This window comes from Camarhynchus parvulus, chromosome 1A (genome assembly GCF_901933205.1).
Source record: "Camarhynchus parvulus chromosome 1A, STF_HiC, whole genome shotgun sequence".
NCBI lineage: Eukaryota > Metazoa > Chordata > Aves > Passeriformes > Thraupidae > Camarhynchus > Camarhynchus parvulus.
Window position 1 is genome coordinate 2,544,498 of NC_044586.1, and position 14,740 is coordinate 2,559,237.

A 14,740-nucleotide genomic window follows, 5' to 3' on the forward strand; every position below is an offset into this window, starting at 1 on the left:
CCTCAATACAATGGTACATAATTTCCATTTTTTAGCAATTTCTTTGAAATCAGAAGAGCATCTTGGAAAAAAAAATCCCTGGCCTTCTTCTGTAACTAACAGATCTGTGTATGACCTGGTTCTCTGCTTGGTGCTGCTGGCATTCTAATGATTTACACTTTGCTCTTCCAGCTCCTGCTTTACCAAGGTTGGAAGAGTGGGCTTAGAAATGTTGAAGAGGCAGTCTTGGCATCTTTAGTTGCCAGATGTAATTCACTATGAACATATGAACATTTGGCCTGTGTAAAGGTAGAAGTGCTCCAGATGGATACAGAGCAAAGTTAACTCACACAGAGTGACACTTGCTCTAACAACTGTGTTGCTTTCATTAATCAAACTGACTTGCTCTAGGCTACTTCAGGTAATTTTTACACTCTACACTCTACTGTAAATACGACTGCTTCTAGAATCTTCCCTTTCAATTACAGACATATACTATTTTGTCTAACACTCTTTACACCTCTAACAGATGAGCTTTGATTCCTGCAGTGCCAGTACCACAGAACACTGCCAACCCTTCTGCTGAGAGCCAATGTCCACAAAGCCCAGCTGACAAGTGCCTACACTTCAGCTGCTTCAACACAGACCCTGCTCACTTTGGCTGACACCTGAATTTAAGATGCCACAGGGCAAAAAACAACTAGCTGAATCCAACCAGTGTGCTTTCAACCACCACAAGAGCTTACCTGAATCAGAGCATTTATTTCCCTACTTGTAAACTATTTGCATTCAGAAAGACCTGCTTGTATGTTTAATGTGTTTTTATCTTGCATTCAGCACCACACTGCTGAGTTCATTTGTTTTGTTACTACTGCAACTGGATATGAAGAAAAATCACCTCCTCTGCAGCTGCATAATACTGCATAAATAAATAATTCATAATATCACTCTTGGGTGATTTCCCCCTTTAAAGACTTGCTTATAACACCCCTATGAGTTAGTGGAGGTAGCAGCATCCTTGTATCACAGATGAGACACACCAGAAGGACAAGAGAATCAAGCAAACAATTAAAAGCTGCACAAAGCTTCCATAAAAGAGGATTTGAGTCTTTGCACTGCATCACACTATCCTCACTGCAGAACACAAGCAACCACGTGTTTCAGGAGTTTCAGAAACTACACATATATCATGGTCACCACTAGAAATGAAGGGGTGGGACTATTTTCAGGCTAAGAACGATTCATTGCTCAGATAAACATCACTCTCAGAGGCTGAGAGATTTTAGAGAAGCAAGCAGTCAGCCATAGCTTAAAGTAGTCACAAGTTTCTTCATGATAAGGCAATATAGAACTTTGTAAAGCAATAGACAGTTGCCAGAATTTATTCTGCTTTTCTAACCTATCACCTTTACTTCTGCTGCACTGTGAATACTTTTGTCCTATGGCTTCTGTCTCACATGCACACAAATGCTTCTATTACAACTTCTAAACTCTTGGCTTATTCTATACAACCACACCCTTACATTATAAACCCTCGACCATCTTATCAACGCAGTTTCTCACTTACTTACGGAATTTTTATAAATACAATCTGCATATTGTATTTTTACATCAATCCAAGCTTCTTCTAAAGCTGCAAATCAAATCTTTCCATGTTCGTGGAAGTTTTTGTTTTTCTGTTTCTTACACACGTGGAGTGTTTGCAACCTGACACCCCAGCTCTGCCCGTGGCTCTGTTGACATGGCTGGTGGCTTAATAAGGTACTTACTTTTGTAAGAATTCATCAGCCCCACAAACACTCAGAAGGCATTCCTCCCGGGCCGGGTATTGATTTGTGCAACTGAGGATCTCCACAATTAAGTCGTGAGTGATACAGCCAGCTGTAAATAAAGATAGCAAGGAAAATTAATAGTAGCTTGCTGGAGAATTGCAACTACATACTTGAGCAGAGAAAAAAAGGGATTTTTTCTGTAATTCCTGACAACTGCTGCAGACTAGCTCCATCAAGAGGAATTAGATCAAGACACACTTGATTTTACTTTATATTTTTTAAATTTTGCTTCAAATATTCTACCTGACATGGAATCTATGTCCATTAAGAGGAAATGAGCAATTTGCTGGGAAGCTGGACAGAAGAAGAGAGGAACAATATTCCCAGGAGGAATGGAAGAGACAAATGGCATTCTTTTTCTTTTTCATTTTCCTGATGAACATTTTGGTACATTTCCAATGATGCAAAAATTGACTCTGTAGCCACTTATGATACTAAAAAGCTCCAGAATGTTACTTGGTATTGTTTCTGCTATGCACACCCTTTTAGCCATAACAAAGAAGTAGATTAATATTCTAGTGTATTTTATATCTGCAAAATATTATACTATTTAATACATGTGCAAAACATGTATTAAATACATATTAAATATGCAAAATATTGTATTATTTAGCCACATAATAATATAAAAATATACAAAATCCCTATAAATTAGGAAGTTCTAGGTCAGTCTGTACAACCTGCTGTTCAGAAGCACTTTAGAATTTTGATAATTTTCTCCAGTTCCACTTCAGTTTTTTAAACCATTTTCCAACACTCGCCAATATGCTTCTTCTCCTCTGCTCATTTTAGAAAAATTGATCACACATGGAAAAGAATAGCTACATAATCTAGAAACAGGTCTGATAAATTTGGTTTCCCATTGAAGGGGATGGGAAAACTTCAGAGAACAGGTGGCATTCCCAGAGGAGGGGATTATGACATTAACAAAGCTGAAATAAAACACACAAGGTCACCATAGCTTGCTTTTTACTTTGGTTTGGTTTTCCCCAGGGAAAAAAACAAATGTATGAATGGATTCAAAAGCTCCTTCTGAAAATGTTAATTTTGTTTGCAAAATGTTTGTTTTTCCTTAAAAAGACACTTCGATTACGCATTTTTCTACTGATTTTACCAGTTTAAATAACTTAAACTTCTGACAACTTGCCATTGTGAGCAACCAGCTGTTTGATGTTTAAACTGCAGTGCTTGCTGGCTGAATTTACACAGTCCAGAAAACGAAGAGCAGCCCAAAATCTTGAATAAAAATGGTAACATGCGCTTTTTTCAGGTCTCTCATTGGGAAAAAAATCCGAAACTTGCTAGTATCACTCATTTCCACTCTGTAGATCCAGCTTCCTTTCCTTACTCTGCCAAAAGTTCTTGCCTAACTGAACAATACTTTACATTATATGGGCCAAAAAGAAGTAATTCTTCCATCTACTTCAACCTTACTGCTTACCTGGTATAAACAAGTTCAGGATAATTAATACTCAGCCTGTTACAGTCAACTAATTCCTTGAAAACTAAAGAAATAATTAATTAAAAAGAAAGAAAAAAAAAAAGACTGTGACTTAATAAAGCAGCACAGGAAGAGAGGGGGAGAAAAAAAAAATTAATTTCTTTTATTTTGGCATATGTTGCAGAAATAAAAATTACTAGAGCTGGAATTAAAGATTCTCCCATTAATCACAGATACAGGATGCACAGGAGCTCATTGTCATTAATGACAGAATCATTTAGGTTGGGAAAAACCTCTTCCCTGAAAAGCTGGGTCAACACTGAATTCAGACCACCATGTTCAGGGTTGTATCTTGTAAAACCTTAAAAATCTCCAAGCCTGGAGACTCCACAAACTTCATGGGCAAACTCTTCTAATTCTTAATTATTCTCCTTGATTCTTCCCACCTCTTTGGAATTTCTTCTTTCATTTCATGCCTGATGTGCTTCCCCTGTACGTAACCACTTACCGTGTTGTGTAAGAAGTAGAGGATGTGGTGAAAAATCTGTCCAAATGCTGAGTCTGAATTTTGTTCCACCAAAGATATGCTCTGGGAACCTTGTTGTGATACTCCAGATTTTCCCAGTATTTGTCTTCAAATCAAAAGCAGGATAGGCATTTCTGATTCTGGAAAAAAACACGTGAAGAAACTATTTCTAAAGAGGTGTGTGGTTTTGGCCTCTTCTAAGGGCAAAACAAAAAAATTCTGCAAGATACCTATGGTGATACATAGAGAGCTGTTGGAAATAAAAGTCTGTGGAGAGAAATGGTAGCAACACAAATTCTGGTTTTGTGCATTAGTGAGATAACTACATATCAGCACACATAGCTACATCTGTTATTTCAGGGAAAGCAGCAGCAAAATCTTTATGAATTTGACAGAACCACTGCTGAGCTTAACCTCAGTGAAACCAAAAGGAGTTTAAACAGAGACTTCAGTGTACGCTGAGCTCAGTAAAAATGGTAGTTCTCAAATATGTACTCAAATAACAGTTTTAACAGAGAACTAACCAAGAGCACATGCACAGACAGCTGCAACTAGGATATCTGGTCAAACTGAGTACAGGAACATGCTTCCTATGCAAAATCTTAAGGAGTATCTATTTCCACAACTCTCTCCAATCTGAAATCCTCATCACTAAAACCCTGGGTATTTATGTAAAAGTCTGTGGAGTGCAGTAACAGTTGCAGTCACGGAGTCCCTCTGATACAACATTAAATATAAAATATATTGCCCCTTGTCCTTCCAATTACCATAGACTTGCAAAAACTAATTCCTCCTGAGGTCCCATTTCCAAATGAACACTGGTCACAGGTATTATGCTTATCATCTGGGATTAAGTTTGCTTTTTAAGCAAATGCACTCTGCAGCTGCAGGTAAGGGTACACACTGTACCAGCTGAAGCTTTACATTTCACTAATTAGCCTGAATATTTAGCAGCTAAACCCAAATATCCTGTACTAAGCATCCTGGATTCTCTTCTGCTTGCCCAAGTCTCTTAAACAACCATGTGAACTACTCTTTGTGCCCTGCATTTCCACAGAATGAGAAGTAAAAAGAAAAAACCAATGAGGAAAAACAACAAGGAAAAACAAAACACCAAGGAAAAACAACAAGGAAAAACAAAACAACGAGGAAAAGGGGGAAAGGGAAATAGGGAGAAAAGAAAAAGGTAAATAAAGGAAAAAATAAAGGAAAAAGATAAAAAGGGAAAAAAGGGGAAAAAAAGAAAAGAAAAAAGAAAAAAAAAAAGGGAAAAGAAGAAAAAAAGGGGGAAAAAGGGCAGGGGGAAAAGAGGGGGGAATAGGGCAGGGAAAAGCCTAGGCTTCCAAATTTAAATGTGTCTGCAAAGCAGCCAATTCTTATCATGAAAAGCCAGGGGCTTGATGTTTCAGTGGGGTGGGAGCAAATGAGGCTTGACAAGAGAACCTCCAGTACAAGGCAGATTTATCCTCGTGGTTAGAAAGCATTTCACTGCAGAGGCTGTTTGGGTGACCTGTGTAGTTGGTGTCAGTCTATTTCCTTTGTGCACAAGGTGCAGCTTTTCCCCTGCAACGTTTCTGCAAGAAAGCCCAGGACTGAATAAAGCTGGAAACTTCACTAGCCTTTACCCAGCCTCAAATTACCCGGCTATGTACACACACAGGGCATGAATCACCTCCTCAACTCGCTGGCAGTCATTCCAAACCTAAGCAAACATCATCTCTTTCCCTACCCACACACTGCTAATATTTTAGCAAAATGTGGGAACACAAATTTGCTTTTCAGATAAAAACCCATTCAGTTTCCAAGAGTGTTGTTCATTTATGGCCATCTACTATTCTCATATGATTAAACGGCTTCTGGCCTGAGCAGGTGGGCAAAACACTGCAAAACTTTGAAACTTTGGGTCTTCCAAAGCAGAACTGAAGTGTTATACAAACATTACACAGATAAAATCTTGTGCTACTTGCTTTCTGTGCTGCCACAACTCAGCGTGTGCAGAAAGTACTGACATTTACAGGGATTTGCTATTACACAGCATTTAATAACATGATGTGTTTCTCTGCAGTGCAAAGCACATCCTTGAAGACACTGAGAAGTGGAGGAACTCTGCATTTTGCAGCACTGGACCCTGAGACTGCCAGTTTGGTCTGAAAGTGGCTTTAGGATGTGTTCTGAAGCCACCCAGGGATGACTGCTCACTACAGCTCTGCTCACAGTCCTACAAGTCACCTGAGAAAGGGCTCTGGAAGACAGGAATTACAGTCCTGTACAACCAAATGCTTCAATTACAGACTGCTACCTGTGCCACTATCACCTAGAGAAAAACACAGTGGGTTTCTAGCTGAGCTACAAGCTGGAACTGCAAGAATTCATGACACAGTCTGAATTATACATCCTGCCTCTGCCAGCACCTGTGATTCACTGGGCACTGGGAGGATGCTCATTTGGCCAGACTGAATATGTAAGTTATTTGAAAATTTATGATATTTTTTTGTCTTTTAATTGTAGTGACATTTTGTCCTTAAAAAGTTTCTCTACTTATTTAATAGAAGAAAAACAAAAGCTGTTCTTATTTTCCTTTTAAGAGGATTTGCTTGTGACACACACAAAACAAGAATTTTGTATTTACCTTTTCAGCCCACTAAATAAACTCAACTATTCAAAAATCAATATAAAGTTTTTCCTATAATTAGAATGTTTAGACATGAAAAAAATCTGAATAGCTGGCAGGAAAGCAGTCATGTGGAATGTGCTTTCATGCACCTCATGGTAGAACCGGGTTAGCTTCAGGCTGATGAACTGTGGTAAAGGAAACGGAGACATGTGACTGAGTATGTTTTGAAGCTGACCACCTCATTTGAATATATAATATACTCCTCTTAATTTCATCGCAACATCAAACTGGGGTTTTTGGTTGGGTTGGTTTGGGTTTTTTTCTTTTAAGAGAAGCAGCCTTGGCTGACCTTGAATAAAATCAATTCACTAAAGTCTAATAAGAAAATCAGGATTCCATTTTCCAGCTACTCTCCAGGGGGGAAAAGTGTGCATTTGTGCTAACAACTTGACACTGTGATCAGTGAATATCTACAAAAGAAAAATCAATCTGCACAGATGGTCTAGATACTTGTAAATTTTTGTGTGCTTGGATTTCAACACAATTCATTTTTCTGCAGAAGATTAAGAAAGTAAAAAATGTTCTATACCATTAAGTCAGGCTATTAAGTGTAATGGTAAAATATAATTAAAGTAGGTTTTGTCACTTGCTAAGTCTCACTTTTCATCATGACAGAATGTAGCAATTCTGGTCTCAATCAGTTCCTCCAGCTCTTATTTTCCTGCTCAGAGTCACACAAGCGCTAATATTGTCCAAAACAATGACAGAAAAAGGATGGGAAGTTTCACACACTATAAGCCATCAACAGTGAAGAGTTAAATGTACTTATCACAAATAAAGCAGACAGAAGAGTAAATATTTTTGAATTAATGTTCCTTTGCGGTTTTTAATGTTTAAACCAAAATTACAAGTTTTCCTTATATAAGTAGATACTGGAATTGCAGCATTGTTCAGGACTGCAGGGTGTGGCTGGCTGACCTTTGGTGGATGCCAGGTGCCCACCAAGCTGCTCTACCACTCCCTACCTCTTCAGCAGAGGGACAGGGGGAGAAAAAATGGGAAAAAAACCCCTCTACTGGGTCAAGATAAAGGCAGTTTCACAAAAGGCAAAGGCAAAGAACACATATATAATTAAGGGAAGACAAAACATTCTCAACTTCCAATCAGCAGGCAATTTCCAGCCTCTTTTCAGGAAGAAAGGCTTCAGAAAAAATGCCATAATAATGAACAGTGCTCAGAAGTAGCCAAGACACTGGTGTGCTATCACACCTTTCTAGCTGCCAATACACAGCCCAGCCCTGTGAGGCAATAATTACCTCCATCCCAGTCACCCCAAAACACAGGGATAACCAATCCCATTAACATAAGTGAAATGTGATAGTTGGCTGAAAAAAGTCTTTTCATTACTTACTTCTCCACTGCATTGCAGAAACCAACTGTGTTTTCATTACTTCCTTGATCTGCTTGGATCAGCTGGATAGACCAAGGTGCAGCCTAAAAAAAAACATCAAGACCCCAGAAGAAACAGAGCCGAGTTATTTAGGTATGAGTAGAAAAACCATAAGGCTAATCTTGAATTTTGTTCCATGAGAGCCTATCAACCTCTCCCCTGACTTGATGGAGTTCCAAATTAACACAAATGACCCCATTTTGACTGCACTCTAAATGCTTTCAGAAGTCACAAAGCATCATCTGCCCTGTATAAGAACTGTTTTTCCCCTCCATGCAGAACATGAGGAATTTCAGACCAAGCTTACAGGATTCACCTGGTATCAAGGCACAGATAACTCCAAATGCAGATATTTCAGTTACTAAAGGGAGGAGGACAAACTGAAGCTTGTGCTTCAGTGTCTTAATCCTTATTTTCTCTCTTTCTGCCCTGCCAGGAAGCTTAGCATCCCCTCAAACTCCATAAAGCCATCAGGTAAGCCCCTAAGACAGATAAGAAAAATCCCCCCATACTTTCTGTGAACTTGGAGAGCAGAGGTCTGAGCCACTGCTTTGGGTCAAGCATCCCTTTGGCTGTTTGCCTGAAGTACTCTTCAGCCAGAATATCATCTCCAGGAAAGAACTTAATACTATTTCATCTGCAAGCCTTTCTACTCTTGTACGTAGAGACACTACAAGGCCTAACTGTATAAGAGCATTTAACTGCATAAGAGCTTTTAAATACCTTCAAAAAGAGAAGAGGAAACAGAGACAAAAGGTTTATTTTATAATCAGAATAGTTATTTATATGAAAGTGTGGTATTTATTAAAGAAATAACTAATACACAAACCTTATTTTTTTTGTTTTGAGTAAGAAATTGCAATATGCATTAGAAGATACAGGGTAGAAAATTTGAGTTATAATTTAAAAGATGGGATGATTATAAAAGATGAGAGATCTGCTGGGAGCTGGCTGGTGGGGAAATCACAGCAGCAGAACTGAAAGCTCAAAAGTCAGAAATCTTATGAGGATATAGTGAGACCCCAAACTGATGGGATGTAGTGTTTTCATTATCCACAATACCACACAAAGAATTAGGAGAGTGCACATGAAATTTAAAGATACGAAGGGGGCATCATCCATAGAGAGGAAAATTGAAATTGCCTGGTAGGAAAAAAAGCCAATGGATAATCCTGAAGGTGTAAATAAGATAAAATAAAATTTAGCAATCTGAATCTGCAGTCCTTCACTCTCTGGTTCTAAGAATTGCTGAGAAAGGTCCTTCAAAATCCAGTGAAAACATAAGACCTCCACTGGTTCATTGTTTCCATTTTGGTTAGGCACCTACTTCTCAATCCATCTCATCAGACAGTAATAAGAACTTCTGGAGGATGTTCACTATTTAGAAATTATGAGTGATTTGGTAACAGCCTCCAAAAATTACCTATTCATTAAAAACCCCACAAAAGAAACAAAGGCTCCTTTTTCTCCTGCAGCTCAGTCCTAGCAGAGCAGGTAGAGTGCCCTGGAAAAAGTACATGGAAAAAGAGAAATAGCCACTGAGTGAAAAGCTAAGAAAATTAGCCCACAGGTAAGAAAAGGTGAGGCTGGCACATGACATTAAATGGGACTAAAGGTATTAAAAGAGCAAAACCACAACTGCAAACTAAGGAAGGACAGAGAGGAACTGAGCAAGAAGAGGGACAAGACTTGGAATGCATGATTTGCCACAAGGACATGGGTATGAATCCTCAAATCCTCATGGCCTGAAGAAGACTATGATTAGATAATTACTAAAGGATGGAAAAGAGGAGCCCAAAGCTGCAATCTGGATCCTCCTGCAGGACACAGGAGTGGCACAGGAGTCCTCTGCTTTTTTGTACCTTTGCTGGCAGCATTTCTGTGTGATTCCTAATGGCAAACAAGAATCCTGTGAGGCAGTAATAGTCTACATGTCTGGAAAACACCATTTTCTAATGGTATTATTTCTAAAATACTAAGTCACTCAAAGTCATTCTGGTGGCAGAGGTATGTAAATGAGATAAATATCTCCAGCTCCAGGGATGAGAGATTGATTTTGGTCATGTCTTCTTTCCACGTGTCCAGAAACTTCACTTTCTTCTTCTTGCATATAAAGGTGAAATGTTAATTAATAAAATGTTAATTACATGACCACATTATTTTTCAACAGGATTTGAGTCTCCATGTACTACAAATATGTCAAAGAGAGCAGTGAATGAGATGGAACTCCATATCAGAAGTAATGACAACAGGGATGAGGAAACTGAATGCATCCCTTGATGACTGGAATTTTTTCTCATCCACAGACTTCTCACATTATGCTAATCAAGTCACCTAAATCATCCTTCCAAATACGAACAATAATAGTGTATTTCTCATTTCTGGAGCACTCAAAAAAAAAATCACAATGTTTGGTCTGATGATGGGACTTGGGTGAAGATATGAGTCTTGTCACTCTGAAAACATTAGCATCTAAAATTAGATCCCAAATATCATAGACAGAGTAGCTAAGTATATCAGATACCTTTTAGGTTTTATTTCAGTTTTCTAATATGGAAAAAAATAACATCTCTTTTCATTGGGATGTTATAATTTCCTTTATTATTTTTGAACATCTGACCTGTAATGAAAAGGCCAGAAAAAAAATTTATCTTTCCTTTATTACACTGGACATATTTTGATTAGAAGACATTAAATAAAGCCTAGGGCCATACAACTGCATCCAAGAGCTATGGATCAGAATACCAGAATGATTTCAGCAGGGTGCATATTTCATCTTGCCTACCGATGACCCATCTCAATTCTAATCTCCATGTCTCAGCATCCTTTGTATTTCACTCTGAAGTGCTGGTTCTGCCCTCCTACTACTTGGACGCATTGTTTACTTGCTCTGGACCTCACAAATCCAACCTGTTCTCATTCTTTTGCCATGGTGTCCCACTTTTCCAACCCTTCTGATTGTCTTACTCAGCATCAAGTCTGTCACCCCGCAGCACTTGTCTTTTCCAGAACTCCCAGCCCAGCAGCAGTAACTGCTGTACAGGCTTTTTTCGCTCCTCCCTCTCTCTAAGAGTCCCTTTCACTCTTATTTTCTTTTATCATCTCAAGGTTCAGCTGCCAGCCCCTTGCCTTGGGTCTCTTTCTATCCTGACATGGCTTTTTCTCCCTGAAGGAATTCCTGTGACCACAGTGAATTTTATGCTACAAATCAATTCACTCCTCTCTCCCATTTCTTCCTCTTGGAGCTAAACAGCTCAAATACTTTCCTGACTTAATCAAATCCTCCCACACGTTTGATTGTAGCTGCCCTTGACTCACTCAGCTCTTCTCTTCCCTCCCCTATAATTCTCTCCTCCTCCATCACAGAAGCATTTGTGCCTGTTCTTAAATGTGTGTGTGCTTCCTCTAGCACCTCTTCTTCCCATCCCATCATTTAATCTCCTCCTGCTCATTTGTATCCCACTATTTTCTGCTTTTCTCCTGAGAAAGCTTGTTCTTTTCATCACCATGTCAGCATGCTTTAGTTTTCCTATCATGAGTAAAAAAAACAACAGCGTTTTGTCTCTCCACCTATTCTTCCCTTCCTCTTTTGTATTTATCACTGAAATTCTAAAATGCAGTGTACAGGATTAGTCTTAAGAGTTCTTGTCCTCAGCTCTACTTCCCCCTGCTGCCTTCCCATCTGTCTGGGCCTGCATATGTTTACTTTTATAGTTCTCCTTATTCAGAGACATAGAAACAAGTCAATCAAGTGTCTCTTCCCCTCTGCTGTATGATACTGTGATCACTGGGACTTAAAGGCAGAAGGTGAACCTAAACTGTCTTTTAATATTCATGGTGCAGAGGTATCCTGTAGGCTATTTCAGGATTCCTATAATGATTCACACTGCTAACAAGCACTGGAGGAAAGGAAGGGTTTATCATTTTCTTTTCCCTTCTCCATATCAGGACTTTGAAAGAAAGAAAATGAGGACAGATATAACATCACAGAGAGTCATGGGAGTCCCATAGGACAAGGTTATTAAAAATGGCAAAATGACAAACAGAGCTGTGAACACCTGATGAAGGAGGAAAGAAGCTAAAGGGTTTGCTTCAGATAGACAGCTAAAAGAGAGTGTGTGTCATAGGATCCAGCTCCCAGTTAGAGTAGATGTGTCTATTTTTAGAAAATAATTACATATGCACACAGAATTGCACACAGGACATGGTGAAGGTAGGATGGGGTATATGTTTCATCCCTCAGGATCAGGATTTGTCAGCCAGACTAGACAGAGAGACAGTAATCAGTCTCAACAAAAACAAAAAACAAACAAACCGAGTTCAACATAATGTATTGTTATTTTGAATCTCAGGTTTCATATCAGACCATAAAGATTTGTCATGTTATCTTTCTAACACTTACTCTACATTTCTGTACTTATCCTTCTCTGGTAGTTTTACGGTTCAGTGAGCCATAAAATGAGCCTACTGGAGCATTCTAGACCATAATCTAGATTCTCTTCTGGTATAAAATTCTTTTGCTTCCCCTGAGGCATAAATGTTTTATTTTTCATAAGGTCTTTCAATTAAGTGCTTCTAATCCATGTTGCAACAGTGTGAGTGAATACACAAAGCACAAGGACACAAACAAGAACAAAAATCCTTAAGCACTGTTAATATAAGAACATTTAAGTACCTCTCCGTTGTGTCCAGAGCCCTGGGGGTGGGTAGGTCCTGTGCTGCATCTTCTGGCAGTGTTGGTTACAGAAGCTTCCCCATTTCCACTTTCTTCTGTCACTTTTTGTCCAAATGGATAATTGTCTAAGAAAACAGGACTTGGAACATCCAGATTGTCAAAGCCTATCTGAAACTCCAGATTTGTGTTGCCCCTTTCTGCATTAGAAACTGAATTTACACTATTCCTTCCATGGAGTTCTCTCTCGTGGCTGTAGGGGTGGGAATCCACCACAGAGAAGTCTCTGCAGTCAGGCAGTAAGGAAGGTCTGAAGCCAACCATTGGTGCCACTGTACCTTGCTGCCAGTGAGGGACTGGGCTTCCAGGGTAAAGCTCTCCATGAGCAACCAGAGGATGGTTGTAAAGATGCTGGTCAGGCACATTCTGACTGAAAAGTTCTGCTGGGAAAAATATTTGTTCATGATGATGTGGATGGGATGAACCATAAAAAAAAAATTCATGGCTGACTTCATCAACTATTTGATCAAATCCCAGAGGGATGTCTCCATCAGAGCCAGAAGGGCACACTGGGTGAGATGCTTGGTGCCCAGGCTGTCCAGCACAGAATCCACTGTGTGAGAAGGGCACCCTCCCAAAGTGTGCCATGGCTGATGGGTGCCTTCAGCCCTTCTGCTCCTCAGGAAAGTCTCATTATAGCTCCAGGTCCACCAGGTCCAGAGAGCAATGCTCACAACTGGAGCTGCACACCACTGAAACAAAGCACAGAATGGAGGTTAAACCTCAAAATAACTTATATAATGAAAGCACTTCACTGCTTTGGTCTTTTTTTGTTGTTTTAGAGCTTTCTCCAGAGAGAGGAAATATTTTCTTAATGTGGAACTTGATCAGCTGTTGTCTGATCCTTATTTCCAGACATATTATTATTTTATAGTTATGATAATAACAACAAATTACTAATTTTATTATTATCCTTGACTCATAAATAATAGCAGCAGGATGCCTGAAACAGCTGATCTAAATATTAAATACTAATTCTGATTAATATTCCAAAACATCTCAATTTTTTTCCTATAATTTCTACACTTGCATAGCACACAATGCAGGAAGGAAGAGTTTGTATTAATTGTTGTCAGTTTCATTCACATTTTCTTTTTTTGTGCCTCCAGTTCCTTCATATTCTACCACTTCTTATCTTAGTGTAATCACATGAAGAAAGTTAAGTCAAAGAATACGGAAGACATGGACCTCCAATTAATATTCCCCAAAAGATATATAAAGAAAAAAAATTACATATATAAATAAATGTCAGCCTTTTTTTGTTTCTTGTTTTAGAGAAGAAATTTATCTTCAAAGCCTGAGGCTGGCCTTTTTTAGCAAATTAACAGGCGAGGGCATGAGCTTCTGCAGCTCCATCATTAATGTTGCTAGTAGCAAACTTCCTGATCTGATTTTGGCATGTACTAAGTTCTCCTATGGTTCAGATGGGCAGCATGGACTGGGAACTGCTGTCAGCAGGCATGAGGATAAATTTTTTAGGAAGGGAGATTAGTTCTACAGCCAAAGTATATTCTAGGCCATTTGCCCTAAAGGCCTTGGCCTGTTTCATTTACTGATACAGATGTAGCCTAAAACCCACAAATGACACAGAACAGCAATACCACACACTGCGCACAGTTGCGTATTTATCACCTGAAAGAAATAGAGGCATCTGACTAAATAATTCAATTTAAAAAAAAAACGTATTCCTGAGCAAAAAAAAAAGCTAGCGAGCTAAAAAGTGTGCTCAGAAATTGTTAAAGCTTAGCACCTCAAATATATTTTCCATTCAGTTCTCAAGATACTGTATTAGTTTAGATAACAGCACCTTGCAATGAAAATCTGTGTTACAATGGAAGGTATTCATCCCAATTCTATTTATTTTTGTTTCATCTCAAGTCAAACTCTAGGTGACATAAGCTTCTGTCACCCACAGTGTGGAATGAGAAATGAAATGAAAACTTAAACAGGCTGAAATAAAACCTGCAACCCAGAGGATGAACTACTATTTTGAACACTCCACTTAGTAATTCCATGTGTTGCATGCTTTGGTTTGTTTCAACTGAATTGGAAAAAACCCACATTTATGAAATTACACTAGGCCAGATAACCAGAATGATGCATACCACTTTGAATGGTGATAAAATGCAATTACAGTTTTGTAGCTTTCTCTCAGAATGAATGCTA

General features: G+C 38.8%; 1 protein-coding gene across 1 annotated transcript in view; it reads right to left on the reverse strand.

The window, feature by feature from the left end:
- PIK3C2G (phosphatidylinositol-4-phosphate 3-kinase catalytic subunit type 2 gamma) overlaps positions 1-13,162 on the reverse strand; it is a 189,696-nt gene extending 176,534 nt beyond the window's left edge. Inside the window, exons 1-4 of the mRNA XM_030960249.1 lie at positions 12,518-13,162; positions 7,804-7,886; positions 3,761-3,918; positions 1,749-1,860 (exon numbers count right to left, since the gene is read on the reverse strand). Coding sequence (XP_030816109.1) covers positions 1,749-1,860; positions 3,761-3,918; positions 7,804-7,886; positions 12,518-13,162 — 998 coding nt within the window. The remainder of the gene's footprint in view (positions 1-1,748; positions 1,861-3,760; positions 3,919-7,803; positions 7,887-12,517) is intronic.
- Positions 13,163-14,740: the final 1,578 nt, after the last annotated feature.